The sequence below is a fragment of the Remersonia thermophila genome, chromosome 4 (genome assembly GCF_042764415.1).
Source record: "Remersonia thermophila strain ATCC 22073 chromosome 4, whole genome shotgun sequence".
Taxonomy (NCBI): domain Eukaryota; kingdom Fungi; phylum Ascomycota; class Sordariomycetes; order Sordariales; family Chaetomiaceae; genus Remersonia; species Remersonia thermophila.
In genome coordinates this window covers 940,175-961,609 of record NC_092220.1, presented here as the reverse complement: position 1 = coordinate 961,609, position 21,435 = coordinate 940,175, and the positions used below count along the sequence as shown (strand labels likewise).

The 21,435-nt window shown below is 59.9% G+C and overlaps 8 protein-coding genes across 8 annotated transcripts; 7 read left to right on the top strand and 1 right to left on the bottom strand.

Annotated features, from left to right (window-relative positions):
• Positions 1-242: 242 nt before the first annotated feature.
• VTJ83DRAFT_4385 (uncharacterized protein) lies at positions 243-862 on the bottom strand (the record flags this gene model as incomplete). Its single annotated transcript, XM_071010868.1, has 2 exons — positions 243-705; positions 804-862. The coding sequence occupies 2 exons, from the start codon at positions 860-862 to the stop codon at positions 243-245; spliced, it is 522 nt and encodes a 173-aa protein (XP_070865835.1).
• A 772-nt stretch (positions 863-1,634) lies between these two features.
• Positions 1,635-2,142, top strand: VTJ83DRAFT_4384 (uncharacterized protein; the record flags this gene model as incomplete). Its single annotated transcript, XM_071010867.1, has 2 exons — positions 1,635-1,812; positions 1,988-2,142. 2 exons carry the CDS (start codon positions 1,635-1,637, stop codon positions 2,140-2,142), a joined length of 333 nt encoding a protein of 110 aa, XP_070865834.1.
• A 1,685-nt stretch (positions 2,143-3,827) lies between these two features.
• VTJ83DRAFT_4383 (uncharacterized protein) lies at positions 3,828-6,404 on the top strand (the record flags this gene model as incomplete). Its single annotated transcript, XM_071010866.1, has 5 exons — positions 3,828-5,184; positions 5,239-5,316; positions 5,384-5,556; positions 5,611-6,290; positions 6,362-6,404. 5 exons carry the CDS (start codon positions 3,828-3,830, stop codon positions 6,402-6,404), a joined length of 2,331 nt encoding a protein of 776 aa, XP_070865833.1.
• A 765-nt stretch (positions 6,405-7,169) lies between these two features.
• VTJ83DRAFT_4382 (uncharacterized protein) lies at positions 7,170-9,169 on the top strand (the record flags this gene model as incomplete). The annotated part of the gene is made up of 5 exons (XM_071010865.1): positions 7,170-7,916; positions 8,006-8,428; positions 8,484-8,607; positions 8,683-9,026; positions 9,098-9,169. The coding sequence occupies 5 exons, from the start codon at positions 7,170-7,172 to the stop codon at positions 9,167-9,169; spliced, it is 1,710 nt and encodes a 569-aa protein (XP_070865832.1).
• A 1,621-nt stretch (positions 9,170-10,790) lies between these two features.
• VTJ83DRAFT_4381 (uncharacterized protein) lies at positions 10,791-12,391 on the top strand (the record flags this gene model as incomplete). The annotated part of the gene is made up of 3 exons (XM_071010864.1): positions 10,791-11,314; positions 11,422-11,670; positions 11,740-12,391. The coding sequence occupies 3 exons, from the start codon at positions 10,791-10,793 to the stop codon at positions 12,389-12,391; spliced, it is 1,425 nt and encodes a 474-aa protein (XP_070865831.1).
• Positions 12,392-15,027: 2,636 nt separating this feature from the next.
• On the top strand, positions 15,028-15,840 carry VTJ83DRAFT_4380 (uncharacterized protein; the record flags this gene model as incomplete). Its single annotated transcript, XM_071010863.1, has 1 exon — positions 15,028-15,840. One exon carries the CDS (start codon positions 15,028-15,030, stop codon positions 15,838-15,840), a length of 813 nt encoding a protein of 270 aa, XP_070865830.1.
• Positions 15,841-16,900: 1,060 nt separating this feature from the next.
• Positions 16,901-17,974, top strand: VTJ83DRAFT_4379 (uncharacterized protein; the record flags this gene model as incomplete). Its single annotated transcript, XM_071010861.1, has 1 exon — positions 16,901-17,974. One exon carries the CDS (start codon positions 16,901-16,903, stop codon positions 17,972-17,974), a length of 1,074 nt encoding a protein of 357 aa, XP_070865829.1.
• A 1,041-nt stretch (positions 17,975-19,015) lies between these two features.
• On the top strand, positions 19,016-21,067 carry VTJ83DRAFT_4378 (uncharacterized protein; the record flags this gene model as incomplete). Its single annotated transcript, XM_071010860.1, has 3 exons — positions 19,016-19,070; positions 19,447-20,452; positions 20,521-21,067. The coding sequence occupies 3 exons, from the start codon at positions 19,016-19,018 to the stop codon at positions 21,065-21,067; spliced, it is 1,608 nt and encodes a 535-aa protein (XP_070865828.1).
• Between the last annotated feature and the right edge of the window lie 368 nt (positions 21,068-21,435).

Sequence of the window (21,435 nt, the reverse complement as noted above, 5' to 3'; positions counted from 1 at the left end):
GGAAAACCATGAGCTTGTCAAGTTTTATGTTGTCGATCATTTGGCACCAGGGAGTTACGCCATGGCATCCGTAACAGGTCTCGAATGTAGACAGACGCCTGAGGCAAGAACAGGGCTCCAAATGTTGCTGATCAAACGCACAACAACAACAATGACAACGCATCAAAATCCCTCCACCGATCGAGATGGACAGTGCCTAGCCGAGTCCCCATCCTCCATCTACCCAGCACCTCCCCGCTCTTTCACTCCTCCTTCTCCTCCCCAGCCGCCACCAGTCTCCCGACGACCAGGTACTTCTCCTCAAACCTCTCCTCCCACCCCCCCAGGGCCTCCATCTCGCTGGGGCCCAGGTCCTCGAGCGTGTCGAGCGGCCCGTCCAGGTCCTTGGTCAGCATCTCCTCGTCGAAGCTCCCGCAGGCCAGGCCGCGCGAGGCGTCGCGCCCCGCAAAGTTGGAGTAGGGCCCGCCGGGGCCGTAAAAGTTGCGGCCCCGCGTCACGTCAAAGACCTTGCCGCGCACGGCGAGGTACACGGGCATGCCGTTCTCGCCGTTGTAGGGGAGGAGGGTGCGCGGGGTGAAGGTGCGGAAGACGGTGGCCGGCGGCTCGGCGGGGACCTCGGGCGGAGGCGGCTTGCGGAAGAGGAAGGCGTAGGCGACGTAGAGGAGGGCGGCGAGGAGGAGGCCGTTGAGAGGGGTGAGGAGGGTGCTGGTGGCGGGGGCGGGAGCGTTAGCAGCGCTTGGGGCGGGGGAGAAGGAAAGGGGTGAAGAAGTCGGGCGTCCCGGTAGACGGCAGGGAGAGCTTACTTGGCGGTGGCCTCATGGCTGGAGGCGGCTTGCGCCACGCGCTGCTCGACGTAGTCCATTGGTCGCGCTGCTTTTTGAAGTTGGGAGCGGCCCGTGAGTTCGGATGCTTGGATATACCAAGCTTGATGCGGTCGCGGGCGAGGAGAACAATGGGCGGGGAGGAGGGTGTTGTCAGCCTGGTCTTACACGACCACCGATCCGGCAGAGGACAGCTTCCGGCAGCAAACGGCCGACGGCGGCCGGAACTGCTCAGCTCGACGGGCGGGAAGTGGGGTCCCACGATAAGCGATAAGGTTGGCATTACTTACTGCGTACTGTGTAGTAAGCACAGACCACATGGGACAGTGGCCATCGTCAGTGACATCACTGCTTCCCCCATGGATTGCCCACCTTTGAGTTGTGAACCAATGAGTCCTTTGAATTGGCACAACTTTCCAATAATGACCATAGCAGTGGGATATCCGAAGTTTCTCAGGAGAGCGGGCCCGGTGCTCTGGCCGTCCTTGTTCTTGACCACCTTGTGATGCGACTCGGACCCCAGATCAGCATGGCAAACTTCCGTTTGCATCACCAGCGGGCGTTGCTGTCGTCATGGAAAGCTAATTTTCAGCTTGACTGGTCAATGGCCCGTTTAGGGCTCAAGTTCCGGGTGCAGGGACATGGGAATGCCTATATATGCTTGGTTCTCCTCGACACGATTCTGCTCTCCTTCGTCTGTCCTCTCGAGGTTCTCCGTACGCCGTCGAAGCCAGCATTGGATTCAGCGTTTCTTGAAAGTTGTAACTTATATTCGGCTGCCTTTCATATCGTGCCGTCAACCCTACATCCATCATGGACTTCATCAACAAAATGACCGGCGGCAACCAGGGCAGCCAGGCCCCGGGCCAAGCCACAAACACCCAGCAGACCCAATCTCGCAACACCTCGGGCGGCGGCCTCATGGACAAGCTCCACGGCATGGTCGGCGGTGGCCCCGAGAGTGAGAAGAAAGAGGACGCTCTTGACAAAGGTCCGTAGTGGTGATGTCCTTGCTTTCTCTTGTTATCGCCGTCTCTGGTCCCCCCTCAGCCCCGCTTCTTGACTTGATAGCTGTTGCGAACTTGGTTGCTCGAACCCCCCTTTTTACCATCCTCCCCACTATTCCCACAACTGGCCAGCTGACGTGGACATGCATTCATCAACAGGAATCGACTGGGTTCAGGAAAACGTCCTCAAGGAGGGCCAGCAGTCTAACGAGAGCGCCGCAGAGCAGGCCAAGGATCGTTTTATCGCCGGTCAGATCCGCTCCGGATACCGCAGTGCTACTGGAAAGGAGTTCCCAGGGAGTCAAAGACAGTAATTTCGGGGTTGTGTGAGAGGTAGAGAAACAAGGGAGAGCAGTTGGGACACGGTGTTGCGGGAAAGCGTGGATACCTACCTACCTAGGTAGCTTGCATGGTTGAATGGATCGTGTTCCGTGTTTGAGATTCCTCGAGTTGGATACCCTCCGCAGCATCACGGACACCTCCCACGGCAGCCTTTCCTGACATGCGGTGAATCCAACACCAGGCTTCAACACGTGAATACGGGAGGCTTGTTTCATGGCCCAGAAGGCATGCAGGTTCCGCTCCTCTTGGAGATGGACGCAACCGGGGCAATGGAGGATGAGTGCGCCTGGCTGGTTCTCAGAGTCCTCTCGGAGACGGCCCCTATCGACTCGGGATATGTTCGCAGCTGGCCAAGAGAATCTCGGACAAGGACGTTTGGTTGCGTAATTCGCACTTTCGTCACCAGGGAGACGAAGTACAATGCGCTGGCCATATGGTGAGGGCAATGGGAAAAGTATCCGCTGTCCCGTCATCCACTTCTTACCTGGGAAGCTTTGTCGATTGGAGCCAAAGGTTCTAGGTTGGAGTTTGCTACAAGGCCCAGTGGCCGGCTCTCGAGGTGCTCGGACCGCAGAATGTCTCGACCTGGTCCCTATGGCTTGCTAACATTCGTCATTCTCCATGGCCGTACGTCTTAGTACTTGCAATCAGGGCTGCGACCTGTCTGAGAATAGATTCGCCAGGTACTCGCTAGCAAACGTCTGCTAACCCTTGTTCAAGCAGGTTTGGCATGCTATGACAGCGTCATGAGAAGCCCAGAGTCAGGACCTCAGAGCCTTTGGGTGATTGAATACGGGAGAGCATGGGAAAACCTCGGACCGAAGTCGGTGACAGGAAACTGGTAACGGAGGGAATGCAATTCCGTGGAGATGTATCCACGAAAGTTGGAATCCAGACGGGAGGGTTAAGCAACCTGAGGTCAAGGTGTTTGGATCGCCGTCGTAACCGTGGTATGCTCAGATGTTGTGTAAGTAACCACCGCCTCCACCCCCCCTGCGGCCAAGGGAGCGATGCGTTTCAAGAGTAGGTCATCAGGGCGAAGAACATGAAGACTTTCCCAGTCATAAAGACAGATTGGTCCAAGAATCAAAGCCATAACCTGAAGTGCTATTACAGTGGCACCCGACCGAGTCGAAAGACAAGGCCCTGTGGGATTATGATTTTGAATGCCCTGACAGCTTCGGGTACAGGCAAATTGAATCGGGTTTCCCCTATGGATCATGTAAAAGTACGTGGTAGACGCCCAACTGTCGACAGATCCACGTTGTACCAGCCGTTACTTACAGAGGGACGCTGGTCGGACCCACACTGTGCAGTCGACCCCTGCTAGGCCGCTTTGCGCCGGGCATCCGCTACCCGAATGCGTTGGGCGGGGCATCGTCATCATCCTCATCATCCGCGCTGCTTGGCATCTCAACAACTTCAGCTTCAGGTTCAGGAATCCGGAACTGAACAACTCCCCAGGCTGACCTGGTTCATATAGCACCACCAAACCCGACCCAACGAACAGCAGCACGGCTCTTCAGCGGTCCGGACAGGCCAGCCCATAGCCGCAAGCGATTCACCAGGGCGAAGCGATCCAAGATCTGACTCCCACCTCCGACCTCGCCTGCGCGAAACTTCGCCCGGCCGCATCGCCGTCCTGCGGACTCCTTGCATGTCTCCTCAACGTCACGAAGGTGTTCCAAGCCAACCCGGCAACCCCAGGGACGACACGCAACAAGGGAGCAACCATGTAGCCCCAAGCGCTGGGACGGGCCAGCAAAGCCTCCTTGACTTCGGGGATGAGCCGCACTCCCAACGAGACGACCGCCCCCCCGACGCGACGCCGAGCTTGGCTGCAAAGCCTACCACGGAGACGTTGCTCGACGATGCGGCCAACTCTCTGGCCTCGTCCATTGCAACCCTGAAGCCGACAACGCGCCCGGCGCCCATCACCATCACCCCGCACCTCAAAGCCGAAGCCCAGCCCTACGTCGACCCGACGCCGCCGACGCCGAGCTTTTCCCGGCCCCCATCGCGATCTCCATCCTCGAATCCCCGCCTGCGGTCCGAGGACCCGTCTCCGACGAGGTCCGATGCTGCGTACGATGAAAAGCGAGACACGAGCGAAGACGAGCAGGAGCCCGGCTCCAAGGCCGAGATCCAAAGCATCATGGAGCAGTTCCCCGAAGACGGCGGCGGGCCAGGCGTCGAAGAGGTCATGAGCCCAAGGTTGGAGATGGCATCTCCTTTGCTGGGAACCTCGATCCAGCACCCGCCGCGGAAGTCGAGCCTGGAACCTCTTGCACCCAACATCGCGCAGCAGCTCCAGGAGCTGCAGGGTCTCCGGGTTTCTGCATCGTCACCGGCGAGCATAAGATCAAGGACGGATGGTGACGAGCCGAAGCCGCCGGTTCCGCCAAAGGACAAGGCGCCCCTTCCGCCGCGCCCCCGCGACGACCGTGAGAACGTCGAATCCCCCATGTCCCCGATGGCTCTGCACCGGCCGCCGCCGCCGGAACCGGAGCCGGAGCCCGCCCTGCCGTTCGACTTTCATCGGTTCCTGGAACAGCTTCGCCACAAAAAGGCTGACCCGGTCGCCCGGTATCTTAAGTCGTTCCTGTCCGAGTTTGGCAAGCGGCAATGGATGGTGCACGAGCAAGTCAAGATCATCAGCGACTTTCTGGCGTTCATTGCGAACAAAATGGCCCAGTGCGAGGTGTGGAGGGACGTGTCGGACGCCGAGTTCGACAACGCGCGCGAGGGCATGGAGAAACTCGTCATGAATCGCCTCTACACCCAGACCTTTTCGCCAGCGATTCCGCCGCCCCAACCGATCCCGGGAGGCAAGAAGAAGCGGGGAGGCGACCGTCCCATGGGACCTGGGAGGAGAGGACAGCACCAGGAAGACGTCGAGAGGGATGAGATCCTCTCCCAAAAGATCCAGATATACAGCTGGGTCAGGGAGGAGCATCTCGATATCCCACCCGTCAGCGAAAGCGGGAAGCGGTTCCTCAAACTTGCGCAGCAGGGTTCGTATCCGCCCCTCGTCAGGGTACCCGGTGCTCTTTGCTGACTCGGTCCAGAACTTCTCAAGATCAAATCGTACCGCGCTCCGCGAGACAAGATCATCTGCGTACTGAACTGTTGCAAGGTTATTTTCGGTGAGTGGCCGTTGTCATGGGTGCGGACGTGATTCGGCGTTGGCACGCAGATGTTGACGTTGGGCAGGTCTCCTGAAACACACCAAATCGGACTCGTCGGCAGACTCTTTCATGCCCCTGCTCATCTACGTCGTGCTGCACGCGAACCCGGAGCATTTGGTCTCCAACGTCCAGTACATCTTGAGGTTCCGCAACCAAGAAAAGCTGGGCGGCGAAGCCGGCTACTACCTCTCCTCGCTGGTCCGTCCTCCTCCTAGCGTCACCTTTGCGACACTGACTGACCGACGGTGATAGATGGGCGCCATTCACTTCATTGAAAACATGGACCGAACAACGTTAACCATCACAGACGAAGAGTTCGAACGGAATGTTGAGGCCGCCGTCTCGGCCATCGCAGAGAAACACCGCGCCGAGTCGCCGCCACCACCGCCTTTCCAGTCGGAAAAGCAAGCCTCCCTACGGCCCCCGGGTGCAAACGACTCAGGCCCGTCATCGGCCAGACCGTCCTTTGACACCGGCGCTCCTCGCCGTTCGGGAACGCCCAACGAGCCCCGAACCAGCGGCGAGTACAGCGGCGGCAGCGGTGACGAGCGGCCGGCGATCACGGGCCTGCTGCGGACCATTCAACGACCGCTGAGCACCATCGGGCGGATCTTCTTGGATGAGCCGACCCCGCCCCCCTCCTCGTCGGCGGCGCCCGCAGCAACAGGAGGCGGAGGGGCCAGCCACATGGGCATCGCGAGCCCGGCGCGCACGCCGAAGCCACCCAAGGAACGGGGCGGCGACAGCGACCAGCATGTGCGGCAGCGGATGTCGGCCGAGGAGGCGGCGGCCCGGCAGGCCAGCGCCGAGGCCGCTGAAGCGCAGCGCCTGCACCGCGCAGAGCATGCGAATATCGTGGAGACCCTCGCGGGCATGTTCCCGGATTTGGACCGCGAGGTGATCAGCGACGTGGTGTATCAGAAAGAGGGACGGTACGTGGACCTTGTTCCTGTTGGATCCCGTGATGTCTTTGTGGTTGGCTTGGCTAACGTGTTATGGCTAGGGTTGGACTGGCGGTGGATGCCTGTCTAGCACTGTCTGCTTGATTGGGGGGGGGGGGGGGGGAGGAAAGGGTGAAGAGGATTTCAACAACCTAATAGCGACATGGGGACGAGCACTGGGAGGGGAGAGCAAGGAATACACCTCCGTAATGGACAGGCCAACCTGAAGGTTCTGAGGGGGTTTTCGCGTGTACTGGTAGTTGGGTTTCATTGGGCGGACTGGGGGGGAGGGCGGCAGCGATATCTTGGCATCTTTCTTGATGTATTTACATAGCCTGGTAGAATTGAATGGCTTAGGCGCTTGCTGGGAGATGGTATTCCTACCTCCTACCGCTCTCGAGGGCATACTGCAGTAGTCTTGGTTGTGGCTTTGGGAGATTGTCCTGAAGTGGAGGCTCCGTAACCGAGCCCACCTGGGTCAGATACGACAATCGAGATTGTTTGACGCCGTAATGGATGCACCGGAGAATATGAAACATGTTTGCTGTGTCTGCCGTATTCTAGTTGCTTTTTTTCATGTCTATTCGTTGAAGAAAAGCAGCATGTAGAGTACACAGTAGGGGTGTTGATGCGGTCGAAGGAGGGAGGCTCCGAATGCTGACTAAGCAACCAGTCCTATTGCCAAAGAATCTCCTAGTTATCCAACAACCCTGGTCAACTCTTTGATCAATTTCAGCCTTCCACCTTTCCGGTTGTTGTCATCTCAACCACCAAAGCCGACCATTGTCCAATCTTCAGGTACATCAAGGTCAACAAACAAAAAAGGGGGGGGAGGAAGAGCATCAACGCAAAAGAGCCAAGAAAACCAAAATGTGCGGCATCCACGCCCTCCTCTCTCCCTCCCCTCCGTCCTCCATTCCCGAGCTCCCGCCGCCCCTCAAGCACCGCCTTCTCGCCCGCGGTCCCGATCACTTTGGCCAAGTCCTTTGCACCGCCACCCCCGGGTCTACCACGTGGTCGCTGCGCTTTACGTCCTCCGTGCTCGCCCTCCGCGGTGACCACGTCGCGCGCCAGCCGCTGGTCGCCTCTTGGGACGGGAACGTCAGCTCCGCGGACCCCGGCTCCTCCGCTCCGGGTTCCGGCTCGGTTCTCTGCTGGAACGGCGAGGCGTGGCATGTCGATGGCGGGAAACGCGTGGTCGAGGCGGAGGAGAATGACGGAGAGGTGGTGCTGGGGCGGTTGGTTGCTGCTGCTGCTGCTGCTGCTGCTGCGGCTCCTGCTGCTAGCGTGTCTGCCGCTGAAAGGGAACACGCGGTCCTGGACGTGCTGCGCGGCATCGAAGGCCCGTTTGCGTTTGTGTTTTTCGACGCGGCGTCTGGATCCGTGTTCTTCGGCCGCGACCGGCTTGGCAGGAGGTCGCTTCTGCAGAGGCGCCCGCCTAGTGGCGGGCTGGAGCTCTGCAGCGTGGCAGGGGAGGACGGGGCTGGGGATGGGTGGACGGAGGTTGAGGCGGATGGGGTGTACGTGCTCCGGCTGGGGGACGGCGAAGATGCGACGCCGCGGCGGTGTGGCTGGGTCGTCGCGCGGGAAGGAGCAGAAGAAGATGCCGCTGATTTCGTGAGTACAGTTCGCTCGGTGGACCACCGTCGAGGCCATCGTCGCTGGGGTTGTCGTCCGGCCAGACTTACGCTACTTTGCTGTCGCAGGTCTCTGGCATCGGCAGGTTCAACAAGGCGTTGCCCGCCGGTTCGTGTCGGCTGACGAGGGAGTCGCCCTCTGTGCAAGCGCTGAAAGATCAGCTGCTTGAGGCGATGAGGCTGCGCGTCTTGAACGTTCCGCCACCGCCCGATGCGCATGTCGACGGCGACAGGACCCGCGTCGCTGTGCTCTTCTCGGGCGGCCTTGACTGCACCACCATCGCGCGCCTTTGCCACGACGTGCTCGACCCCGACCAGGCCGTCGACCTGCTGAACGTCGCGTTTGAGAACCCACGGGTGGTCGCACAGCTGCGCAAGGCGAACGGCGACCTGGCTGACTTCTACGAGGCTTGCCCGGACAGGATCACCGGGAGGAAATCCTTTGCAGAGCTGCAAAGGGTCTGTCCCGGGCGCAAGTTCCGCTTTGTGGCTGTGAGTCTCGTGCTCCCCCGCGCCTTGAAAACGTACGCGGTGCTGACTCGTCCAGGTTAACGTCCCATTTATAGAAACCCAGACGCATCGCCAGCTGGTCATCTCGCTGATCCATCCGCACAACACGGAAATGGATCTTTCCATCGCATACGCGCTCTACTTTGCTGCCCGCGGACAAGGTGTGTGGGCCGAGGATGCCACAGCTCCTCCCACTCCATACGCATCCCCGGCTCGGGTTCTGCTCTCCGGTCTAGGCGCCGATGAACTGTTTGGGGGTTATTCCCGCCACCTAGTGGGATTCCAACGGCAGGGCTACGCCGGCCTGGTAGACGAGCTTCTCTTGGACGTCGGCCGGCTAGGCAAGCGAAACCTCGGCCGCGATGACCGCGTCATGGCGCACTGGGGAAAAGAGGTGAGGTTCCCGTTTCTGGACGAGCGCCTGGTTCGATGGGCCATCGAGACGCCCGCCTGGGAGAAGTGCGACTTTGAAAACGACGCCGACGACAGCATCGGTGGCGTTGAAGCCGGCAAACGCGTGCTCCGCCTCCTAGCCTTGGATTTGGGCATGGAGGGGGTGGCGCGGGAGAAGAAACGGGCTGTGAGTGCGGCCATGGTGCAACAAAGCTTCTCAACCTCGAGCGCCCATGTTTGCTGATCCTAGCGCTGCAGATCCAATTCGGATCCAGGACGGCCAAGATGGAAAGCGGCCGCGTCAAAGGGACCACGCTCATTTCCTCATGAAAAGCAGCTCTGCGGCGTATTCCCACAACCCCGGCGGTGATGACAATGTTGTACAGATACTTCTGAGTCTCGGTCGCGATGACAGTGCTCGGCGGCGTCGCTCGAGGTTTCTACGGAAGCCCTTGCGTGCAACCGGGAGCGCCTGCATCGTTTGTTTGACCATGAAGTTAAAAGGCAAATCTGAGCCGGCGTTTCAGAATACGTTTCTGAGGATGGTTGAGGGATGGTGGTGGGCAAGACCCTGGCGGAGGCGTCCGGGGTCGAGCCGCCGGTAGCATCTTGGTTCGCGGCACATGTCGCCAGCGTCTTATCATTGCTCTTTTTCTCCTCTGCTTTTTCTTTTGCTTTTATTGATGTATCCTTTTGTGTGCCATGCATGCATCACAGCATCACAGTCGATTGGCAGGCTTGCTGCGTTTCGAGTTGCATCGCGCCGCTGTCATGCACCCTCCAGTCAGCTCCGATGCCGGGTTTGCCCGCAATCTCCCTTTTGCCTCCTTCACTTGACCGTCTGGCCTCCGTCGTCGAGCAACCAACACCGCACACGCACGCACACCCACCCAAATCGTTCAACGCATCTGCTCATGAACAACCCCTGCTTTCTTCCTTCATGCCGCCTCGTGATTGGCAAGCGCCTTTTCGAGAAGGAAATGCCACAAGAGGAGAAACCAAGCAATCAGCGGGTTTTCTTCCAGGGGTGGGCCTTGGTTCCCCAGATCGCGACCCCCGGCGCGTTTCTTCAATGGTCCAGACGGACTAGGACCCCTGACCCGTTCTCCGTGCCATCGTCCCGTTTCCCCTGCAGCCGTTGGAACCTCGGTTCCTGGGCTTAGACGTTCCAGGAAAAGGCGCATCTTTGGGTTGTAATCAGGTGAATGCAACGTCGGTTGATATTCAGGCATTTTGTCAATGGTTAATGGGTCATTTGTCGCTCCCGTGTCCCTCTTGGTTTTCCCTTGTGTCTTGTTCTCTCGTGATTGGTTTTTTTTTTGTTCGTTCGTGGTGGCAAGCAGAGGGAGGTTCAGACACCCCCCCCCCCCTCTCTTGAGCTCCTCGCTTGGATCCCCTTCGCCCACCTTTCTTTGCTTCTTGTAAGCCCAGTCTGGAACTGCGTCAAGCTTTAGCATCTCCCGATTTGCTGCATATCTGCCACGGGGTCCTTCTCGGTTGTCCTTCGTTGATCCGTCCCTGACATCCCTCCGACGCCGCGCCGCTCCTGGGCCATCAGGCAGTTTCCCGTGCCTCTCTGCTTGCGCCACTGCTCAGCCTTCCAACGTACTGCTGGACCCCGATCAAAGCCGAGAGACTGTTTGAAGGGGCTCCAGAGAGCAAGGTTCCTGGGTTCGTTGTGAGAGCGAATCCGGTTTCGAGCTTTACGATCTCATGGGAAAGCAACCTTGATCTTGCATCCACCGGGTCACGATCCATCGATATCGACTTCTTTTCGACTTGCTTCCGGATCGCCTTGACTCGACGTCGGGTACCGAGTGAAATGCGCCTGGGGATTTGGACCTCTATCGGCCAGGCCCGTCAAGGACTCTCTCGATTTCTTCGCATCGGATTCTTCAGGTCTTGACGGCCCCTCTTGAGAAGACGCCCGTCCCTCACCACCAAGCCCACCATGGCTGAGCCAGAAACACATGGGGAGAAGGCCGGCCTCCGCCCGCTCCCGGCGCCGTCCTCCCCGTACGTTCCCTCGCCACTCACTCCCAACGGGGCGAAACCACGCCTCGGCCCGCGCCGGCAGTCGCGCTTCACCGAGGACATGGTGGACCACAGCACGCCGGCCGCGTCCATCTCGGAACGATCCCTCGACTATTACTGGTACGGCCGCTCGGCCGAAGATGTCAATTCCAACGCCACGGCTGCCCTTACCATCACCGCAGCCGCCACCGCAGCGGCGATTGCCAACGCCAGTGCCGACCCGCCCAGCAGGACGAACACGCAGGAGGGAAACGGCAAACCGCGCGTCTATGTCCCCGAGCTCGGTCCGTATGCCGATCAGGAAAAGCCCGGGCCGTGGGACAGGCGGACCTGGCTGCGTTTTACGAATTCCACGCTGCACTTCTTTCCCGCGATAGTGTTGGTGCTGTTCTATTCAATTACCATTTCCATGGTGTCTGAGAATCCCATAGGCTATAGGAGGTGAGTCCATCGGCGTTCTGAGTTTCCCGGGTGTCGCTAGCGGGGGGAGGAGCTGCGCCCCTAGGCCCTCCAGACGAACAGCTGCTAACGTGTGACGCGGCATGCAGAGGCCAGGGCATTCTGGTTATAGCCTGCTCTGGCGCGGACATGGTGCTGGACACGTACATCATGCTACGCGCGAGGAACCGTTGGTCCGGCTGGGCTCTGGCCGCGCGTGTGCTCTTCGGCATGGGCTATGTTGCGGCCTTGATCTGGATCGCCCTGAGCGAGCAGCCGTTCCCCGACAGCCATACCTACTGGGGACTGCCAGCCAACGCCGCAGCGCCCTTCGTTTATGCCTTTCTCTCCGTCTTGGGGTGCGTGTTTTGCTCTCTGTGCTCGTCTGTTTTTCCCGCCCGCCGTAGGTCCATGCTAACTCCATCCAGGATCTGGAACTTCCTCCACATCCCCGTCAGCCGCTTCGGCCTCGGCACCCGCCTTTTCCTCGGCATCGAGGGCAGCGACGGCCGTACCAACGGCTCGGACGGACAACACCTCTCGGCTGCCCTTGACAGCCACGGCCGCCGCACCAGCTTCCCCAGCCCGCAGCTCAACCATCAGAACCGCTTCTCGACGGCCGGGAGCTCGTCCATCATCAGCCTCACCTGGCGACGATGGGTCCGCGGTCACGACAGCAGCACGCACGTCGGTGCCAGCACCAACAGCAGCCGCGTGGACCTTGAACAGGGACAGCAGCACTTCCACCATGCGGCCGGCACAGCAACGCCTACGGCGCCTACGATGCGGGAACCCTCGGGTGCGGATGAGATGACGCTCCGGGAGAGGGAGAAGCACCAACCTCGCGGCAAGGGGAAGTTTGATGACGGCGGCGATGCGGATGACGACTCCGACGACGAGTCCAGCGGCAGCAGCCGAGCCACGAGCAGCCACGGCCGCGGTCACGAGAAAGAGAAGGCTGTCGAGGGCGACGAAAAGTGGCGCGCCATCGGGTCTAACCGGGCGGCGGCGCCGTCGGAGGAAACGGTCTGTCCCCCACCGCGGACGCTGACCCGGGACAAGAAGAGCGAGGAGATGTGATTGATGTTGATGGTTTTCTGTTTCGTCTATTTTTGTCTACATACCTGCACGAGCATTGGAGCGGCGTCCGGGGTTAGGTTGGAAGGGGGGGAGACGCGGGCGGGCGGATGGACGAACGGACCCGAGGGCGGTGGCTGCGTGGTTGACTTTGCGGTCGAGGTGAACGACGACGACGACCGGGTGATGTGACGATGATGCGTTTGTCGTCGGATTGGGCTGGACTGGATTTGGGCTGCACTGAAACTTTGGCCGGATGGGGACCCTTGGAACTGGACGGGATTGGGATTGGAGTTGAATCGGGATACCCATAGAAACAACGGACACTTTTGTTTGGATAGAAGTCAACTGTCTCTGTAGCCATGGACGAATGATAATGTTAGTTTCGACATTCTAGCATCGGCCATCTCGCGTCTGCCCTGTTGCATGCTATGGGTGGTCCAAGACCGCATAGCGTGCATTGCATCCCCGAACGCCACGTCCAGCCGCAGACATGGCCAACAGGTCCGATACGAACAGGCGGGCAATCCAAACAGCTGGAACGAACGGGGGAGAGGAGACTTCGTGGCGGCGATGGCTGCCAGTGAGTTTCGCCATTAAGCCAGGACGGATGCAGGCAGGCGGTGATGAAGTTGTAAGTGAGCCATCCATGTCAAGCGTGCTCATGGGGGGGCTGGACACGTTCAACAAAACCAAGGAATTCCGAACGCGAAGGGCAACCCGGTTGAAGCTAGTTACTAGTAGTTGGACTGAGCGATCCAATCCCGACAACTGTGCTGCAGAGTCTAGTGCGCCACCGTTGAGCGATACGATGCGATGCGATAGCTTTCCCCCCTGGCGTTTGAGACTCGGTCAACGAAGCGTGCATGAGCGTCGCTGGGATGAGGTGGCCGCGGAACTGCTCCGGGACTTTTTGGTCGTATGGAGTTGCGTCATGTCATGTGCTCTGCGTGCCACCCACTTCTACTTGTATATACTTACACAAATTGCTTGTACGGTGAACCGCTGGACAGGCCACCACCAAACACGCGATCCAAAAAAACCTCAGAATCCCAAAGATGTCTCTGGCCCAGTCCGTTCGTAACCGCTCATGAGGCGTTCTTGGCGGGATGCTACGCTCTTGGTGTGTCGACCGAACTTTCGGATCTGGTGCGGGTTGAAGACGACGGTGACCAGGGGGGTTCGGTTCGCTTGTGTTCTTTTTTTGGTGCATCCGAGTTCCCCCTTCTAGGTTGGTCTCCCAAGCTACCGCAATGCGCTTGGGAATGGTGACAAGGCCTGATGATGGCATCATGTTGACATGTTTGACGATATGGGGCTGGAGCGGGATGGAGATCACGGTGGAGACGAGGAGAGAGGCCCGGATCCCCCAGATTCCAGATTGCGGCGCCTTGCCGGACGTGCGCGGTTCCTCGCGCCTCTTTGGCTCCTCTCAGCTTACCGGATGACCCTTGCGTTGGGATGGAGCGTCTTACCTTCTGCTCCCTTTCCTGTACTGCGTATGTACATGCTGCACCTTACCTTACCTGAGCTTGCTGTGTAATGCGATGAATTGAGCATCCTGTCCGACCTTCTTCTCCTCTTGCTGCCGCTTCTGCTGAGTGCTGTTCTAGGATCCGCCGTGAGCACGGAAAGAATCTGCCTCACATTACAATCCGTCTGTCGATAGGAAGCATAACCAACTGCGTACGTGACCGAAAGAGGCATCCGCCTGCTCCAAGCAGCTCGCCGTCAGCCGAGGAGGAGTTCCGGAATAGGTTGTGTGAGCCCGCTGAAGGGGCCTGGGACGGGACAGATCGGCCAATCACCGTCTTGCACTTCCAGGTCAGCCTGCTCTTACGGGAACCTTAGCAGGCGGCCTACGGTTCAAGTAAATGACGGTAACATTGAACCTTCTTGATATTGCCCTCTCGGCGGCTCCCTGGCTCAGCGATGCGTGCGCTGCAATGTGCCATCGAGGTGCCTTTTTTGCCCTGGTGTTCGACAGCTCGGGTTGCACATGTGCCGTGTGTCCCGCGCAGCGCAGCCACCCCGCGCTGAAGCGCTGCGCCTCGAGAGGCAGCACTCGAACCTTTGACCCCTGCCTGGCGGCCAAACAGCCGCACGATCCAGGGCCTGGAGAGTCCCCCTTGGGCTGGACAGCAGGTCATGGTGGGGACCATCAAACGGGCGGGCGGCAGGCAGCTTCCATCGAGGTCCGCACATGGCGACGGGCGAGGACCACGGCAGGCCGAGGAAGTTAGCGTCGCTGGTCCCCCGGCAACTCCCAGAGCCGTGGACGCCCACCACCCAATTATAGAAAGGTCTCTGCGCCGTCACCTCACAGCGATCCGATGATGGTTCATACGGTGGTACCTAACGGTGCTTTGCGGGTGTGGCTTTCTTGTCACTACCAGCACGTCGGCCGTCGGGATGGGCTGAGCACCGGGCCTTGGGTCGGGAACCGTCGTGGGGTCACGCCTCGGTATAATACCATGCTGACCTCCCCCCTCGACCGCGGAACCGCGCCTACGCTGACCGATCGCTCTGTCCATTCACGTGCTGATCCATCCTGTTGATGGTTGACCACCCCTCGTGGATGTGAGACAATCCCTTCTCAACGGACCATCAACCTTTGATTGTCAAGCCAGCACCCTACGATGCCAGCCATCACCCACCTCCTCGGCGCCCGAGATCCGGGCCCGGACACGTCCTTACCCTCCGGCCCCGCGCATCCATCGCCCCAAACCAGCACGTCTCAGACTACGAGCAGCACAGTGGTATGGATAGTGTGCGCCGTCATCAGCGGCATCATCGTTCTTGGCAGCATCTCGGTTTGGGCCATCATCATCTGGGCCAGACGCCGGCAGTACAAGCGGGACAAGGAGCTGCACCCCTTCCTGACGTACGACGAGATTGCGAAGCGGCGGAAAAAGAACAAGGCCGACCCGTTTGGCGACATTGAGCAGCGCAGGCAAGAAATCATCCGGAAGTCTTTGGCGACGCGGTCGTCTGGGTCCGGGTCCGGGTCCGGGTCGGGGTCCGGTTTCGAGAACACGGCCACGTCTGAGCCGAGCAGAGGCGCCATCGGTAACATGACGACGACGACGACAACGACGATGACGGTGACGGACCAGATCGACCAGGAGATATCCGAGATCGAGCAGCAAGAGGAGACGGGTAGCCGGCTCAAGGAAGACTGGAAACGGTGGGAGGCAACCGAGAGGAGGAAGCGCTCGGCGTCGGGCGAGAAGCATCCCGCAACGGCGCCGCCCCCGGCGACGGCATCCACCAGCAGGGCCAACGCCGTCAGGCCCATGAGCTCTTCCGGGGCGTCGGGCACCGTGCCCATCCTGCAAAGGCCGGCGCCGGCGAAGCACCGGGCCAACAGCCGGAGCGTGTCCTTCACGCCGCCGCCAAGATCCGCGCCACATCGTCCGGCAAGTCAGCCAAGCACAGTATCGCCAATGTGAAATCGACTTCACGGCTGATGGGCGAGAAAAACATCTTGGGCTTGCGTGGCAACAAGACGGGAATCAACCGGCATTCTCGAGGGAAATGAAGAGAGACGAATGGAGGCTGAAAGGGTCAAAGGAGCCGACGGTGCTGCATGGGACAGTGTTGAAGCGGAAGGGATCTTGTTGATTTGTACCGTTCTTTGCTTTTGGACGGAGTTTGGTTGAGCGATGATACCCGGAATTGTTTATGGATGCCAAGGCTTTTTGTACCATTTAAGATATTCGCAGGCCCGCATAGGTTGCTGGGCACCGCACCTTACTGTTAACTACTGTCCCAGAGTTGGGGGCTAGAAACCCGGGTTTGCTGTCGACTTGAAGACTGCCAGGACTCGAGATGCCCTGAACGCGAACGCACGTGATTGGGATTCTGGGACTCTGGAGGCCTTCCGAAGCAAGGATTACCTAATCTGGCGAGCCCAGGCTAGGCTTGCTTAGTCATTTACGAATGTTGGTCATCCCCCGACCGACGAGGCAACCAAACGCTGACCGACACCCATCAGCCGCTCCCATCCATCGCGGCGATAAAAAGCTGCTTCGTTGTCGTTCCATTCCTTTTTTTGCTCATCTCCCGCTCCCGGTCAACGCCCTCTCTCGTTCTGACCAGAAGCGCGTTCCCACCTGCCGCTCGTTCTCTCCCCAGCGCGACGACGTGTCGTCAATCAGACGCACGGCCATTCATCACGGACTGTCCTCGTCGCCAGTGCTGAACGGGAGCCCGCGCAAGCCGTCAACGGTGGGAGCCGCGCGTTTCCTTGAGCGGGCATAAATAGGTTACTTCCGGCGTCCCCCATCAAAGGACCCGCCAAAGGCCCTGCCTGGGAATTGGTTGCTGTCTCGATTGTTCACCCAGACAAAGAGCTGAACATACAAGAAAACGTATCCCTCCGTGAGCCACCAAGGCCGTCATCCAAGCGTAATCGAGATCCAGCGCCATCCATCAGCGATCGGCCGTCATCAAGCCTTAGACTTCGCAGCCCGTCGCTACACAGAACCCTGCGTGATTCGGCCCGTCAACATGTCGGACCTGTTTTCGGCCTTCGAGAACCCCCAGAGCGCCAAGAAGGAAGAGTGGAAGGAAGATCTCAACGTCATCCTCGTGTGTCCCGAGTGCAAAGAACACCCGCCGAATCTCGTCGAAGAATACTCCTCGGGCGACGTGGTCTGCGGGTCATGCGGCCTGTGCCTCGACCGAATCATCGATACGAGGTCCGAGTGGCGCACGTTCTCTGGTGATGACAATGGCGGCGACGACCCTTCGCGCGTCGGTGACGGCCCGAACCTGATGCTGGATGGCGACCAGCTCCAGACGTCCATCGCCTACGACGGCGGCAAGGGCGCTAGGAGCCTGGCCCATACGCAGAACAAGATCACCCTGGACAAGAACGCCAAGGCCCTGATGAATGCGTACAACGACATCCAGGCCCTGACGGACAGCATCAGCGCGGGGTCCCAGGTGGCCACGACGGCCAAGTCCATCTACAAGCTCGTGGTGGACAACAACGCCCTCAAGGGCAAGTCCCAAGAGGCCATCATTGCCGGCTGCATCTTCGTCGCCTGCCGGCAGACGGGCGTCCCGCGCACGTTCCGAGAGCTCTACGGGCTGACCAAGGTCTCCAAGAAAGAGATCGGGCGGGTCTTCAAGCTGCTCGAAAAGTTCCTCAACTCCATGGGCGGCGAAGAGGCCGTGGTCAAGGCGATTGGCGGCTTCGTCCAGCATTATGAGGCTAAGAGTTCCACCCGCCCCGAGGAGCTCTGCATCCGCTACTGCAGCAACCTCAACTTTATCAACCGGGTGCGCGTCGAGAGCGTGGCTCGCCGGCTCGCGGAGAAGTCGAGCGACATTACGGATCTGGCCGGCCGCTCGCCCCTGTCGGTGGCGGCCGCCTGCATCTACATGGCATCGCACCTGGTGGGCGAGCCCCGTACCACCAAGCAAATCTCGGTTGCGTCGAGCGTCAGCGACGGAACCGTCAAGACGGCCTACCGGTACCTGTACGCCGCCAAGGATGAGGTTCTCAACAAGCAGGTGTTCCACGAAGAGATGTTTGACGAGATCCTGGCCAACGCCGACAAGGTGCCTGTCAACTAGAGGTGGCAGCTGCTCGTCGACAACGATGCTAAGAACGACATGTCGTCGTCGTCGTCGTCGCAGTCCTCCTGTTGACCGGGATGAGATGGCGGGTGGTGGCGAGCCCAAGACGAGGTGGGGGAAGACCGGGCAGAGCCGGAAGGCTGCCAGGGAGGGTCCCGACACGGACGGGACGGGACGGGACGGGACCGCCCTCCTCTAGGCCACAGGACCGCTCACCAGGCATGGGTCCGTCGGATGCTGCGTGACAGCAAAGAGTCCGTGGCAGGGTGTTGATCGAGACGTCTCGGCTGAGAATGTATCAAGGCGTCGTTACCGTACTGAAAGATGTATTGGCTTCAACACGCTTCGACCACGGGAGGGCAGTCGGCATGCGCTTTGCACTCTTTGTTCAACTCGCTCACCATCGTTCCGGAGCAGTTGGCGGGGAGGGAGGCTGGCCGACGGAGAATCGGTAAAGATTGACAATGCCGGAAGGCTTCGGTTGTCTAGACGGTGTGTTTCTGAGACGAGGAGCGCTAGGTCTCCCAAGAAAACAGACAAACATCAGTCCATAGAACAGAACCGAGTGACACTCGGGTATCCTGGCATCATGAAGGGCGAGCGGGTGGCCCCGCCGAGTGTACTTGTAAAGTCAAGCTCAGAGATGGAACGTGAAATTCTTTGCTTCCAGGTTGCCTAGATTCGTTCCCACGGTCCAGAAATCCCTTCCCTCACCGTGTGGTTCTGCGTGCTTGTTGACTGCTGTCGTTCGTTGGCATGGTCTCCAAGGTCGGCACAGTGTAGACCCGTCAGGTCTCGTCGTAGTTCGCACCGTATGCTCCGGCATATGGTCTGTGCATTCTCTGCCAAGAAAGCTCCACCAATTTCCGTTCCATGATTCTTGTTTGTCGCGTCCACCCGCGCAACGCCCATCCAAAAGCGCACGCACCTCGCTGACCGCACGGCCTAACGACGGCTTCCTTGCGAACCATCCAAGCAACTCCCCGCCCTTCCACCAATTCCTCTCGAGTCGCACGGCAGCCGCCAGCGTCTTTCAAAATGCCTGCTCGACGCACCAGCCGCGCCGCGGCGAAACGGGCCCAGCAGGCACTCGGTAGGTTGCTTCCAAGCTCCCCCAGGTCCTTTGGCGACCGCATCCAATGCATCCGAGCCTTCTTCCCTCTGCCCCTCGGCCTCGCACAGAACCTTGGCTTGTGCACACACCGCATGCGGTGCCCTCCCGTCACGGCCCCGACCTTTGCCTCGTTGCCCCAAGAAACACCTCTCCGCGCACGAGGCACACGGTTGTCCGTTGCAGACATCGCGGACCAAGACAAGAGGGCACACCTCCAACCCTTGGGCGCGCACCCCGCCGCCGTATTGCACCCGCTTGACCAAGCCTGATTTTCTCTTGCCTCTACAAGCTTGCTTCATGGCTCTGGACGCAGAGGCGCTTGCGAACCCACATATTGACCGCCCCCCGCCTGCAGAAAGCACCCCCATGACCTTCGACGGGATCGACGATGAGGATGAGCCCATGCCCGATGCCGCCACCCAGGATGACGCGGAGGCCGATCGCGACGCGGAAGACGATGCCGAGAAGGAGGACGGGTCCGCCGCCGAGGAGGATGCGCAAGAAGAGGATGAGGAATCCGCCAAATCGCCCACGCCACCCCCCGAGCCCGTCGTGCGCCGTCGCCGGTTAGGCCGGCCGCCGAAGAACCGGCCCCCTGACTGGGACACGCTGCCCATCGAGCCGCCAAACCCGGATGCGACACCCCGGCGCCGCGGGCGCGGCGGCTGGCGCGGTCGGGGCGGACGCAAGGGCCAGCATTACCAGCCGACCCAGCAATCGATCGACAACGCCGGCACCATGATGGATATCGTCAACGACGAGGTCGACCTGCCCGAGGATCCGGAGGGCGAGGAGAAGGTGGATAAGCTGGGCAACCTCAAGGGCGGCCGCGAATACCGCTGCCGCACCTTCACCGTGGCAGGCCGCGGCGAGCGTCTCTACATGCTCTCCACCGAGCCCGCCCGCTGCGTTGGCTTCCGCGACTCGTACCTCTTCTTCACCAAGCACAAGAAGCTGTACAAGATCATCGTCAACGACGAGGAGAAGCGCGACATGATCGAGCGCGACATCATCCCCCACAGCTACAAGGGTCGTTCGATAGGCATCGTGACCGCCCGCTCTGTGTTCCGCGAGTTCGGCGCCCTCATCATCGTCGGCGGCCGCCGCATCATTGACGACTACGAAGTGGCCAAGGCCCGCGCCGAGGGCGTCGTCGAGGGCGAGCTGGCCGACCCCAACGACATCTACGACCCTGACAAGCCGTACAACAAGAACCAGTACGTTGCCTGGCATGGCGCTAGCTCCGTCTACCACTCGGGCGGTACGTCGGCCCCGCAACAGAACGTCAAGGTCGACACCAAGAAACGCCGCGTGGCCGTCAACGATGTGAACTGGCAGCTCGAACATGCGCGGGAGGCGAGGTAAGCAGGCACCCAAGGCGCGAAAAGAGACCCGTCGCCCCATCATCGTGATCTGACACGCTCCGCAGCCAGTTCAACTCGATCCTCTCCGCCGTGCGCCGCAACAACCTCAACGGCGTCTACGACATACACACCAACCAGATGCACTACCCGCGCATCATGCAGCCCACGCACGCCCGCATCGAGCAGGTCATCGACCGCGACGACTCCGCGTCGAAAGACGGCCAGCGACAAGCCTCTTCTTCCTCCTCCGCCGTCTTCCCCCCGCTCAAACCCTCCATCGCCCGCAACTTCCTCGTCATGGACATGCACCTCGAGTCCCCTCCCGCAGGCGTCGCGCCCATCTCGTACGACCTGCCCTTCCGCCCCGCCGCCGGCAACCCGGATCACGAGGCCTCGGCCGCCGCGGATTTCCTGGCTCCCTTCAAGGGGTTACGCGCGGTGTCGGACGACATTCGAGCCCTCCTGCCCGAGGAGTGCCGGCGCGCGTTCGATGCCGCGCGCGAGCGGGAGGAGAAGTGGCTTGAGCGCTGGGGAGACGAGAAGGACGTTACGAGCCGGAAAGAACCGGTGGTGGATAAGGCGGTCGTGCCGTACTCGATGATGATTATTTGATCGTGTTCTCTTTTTTTTTTTTTTTTTTTTTTTTTTTTGGGGGGGGGGGGGGGGGGTCCTAGTGGGTGGGGGAACAAGGAGAAGGGGGGAATCTAGATATGTGTGTGTGTATTTGTGTGTTCTTACAGGAGGAGGAAGGTCTTGTTCATGGTGACCGGGTAATGAATCCGACATGGTTTTACGGATGCTAACCTGAAATGGGGGGAGATATACCTTATCTGGCAAACCGGAGAGAATGTACGGATGGTTTGGTGTTGGATGGATGGTCCTATTTTGTCTGGTTCTGGTTTACGCTTCAGGGGATCGTGCCATCGAGGCCCTTGAAGGCAACGGCGCAGGTACGGCACCGTCAATAAAAAACATATGAA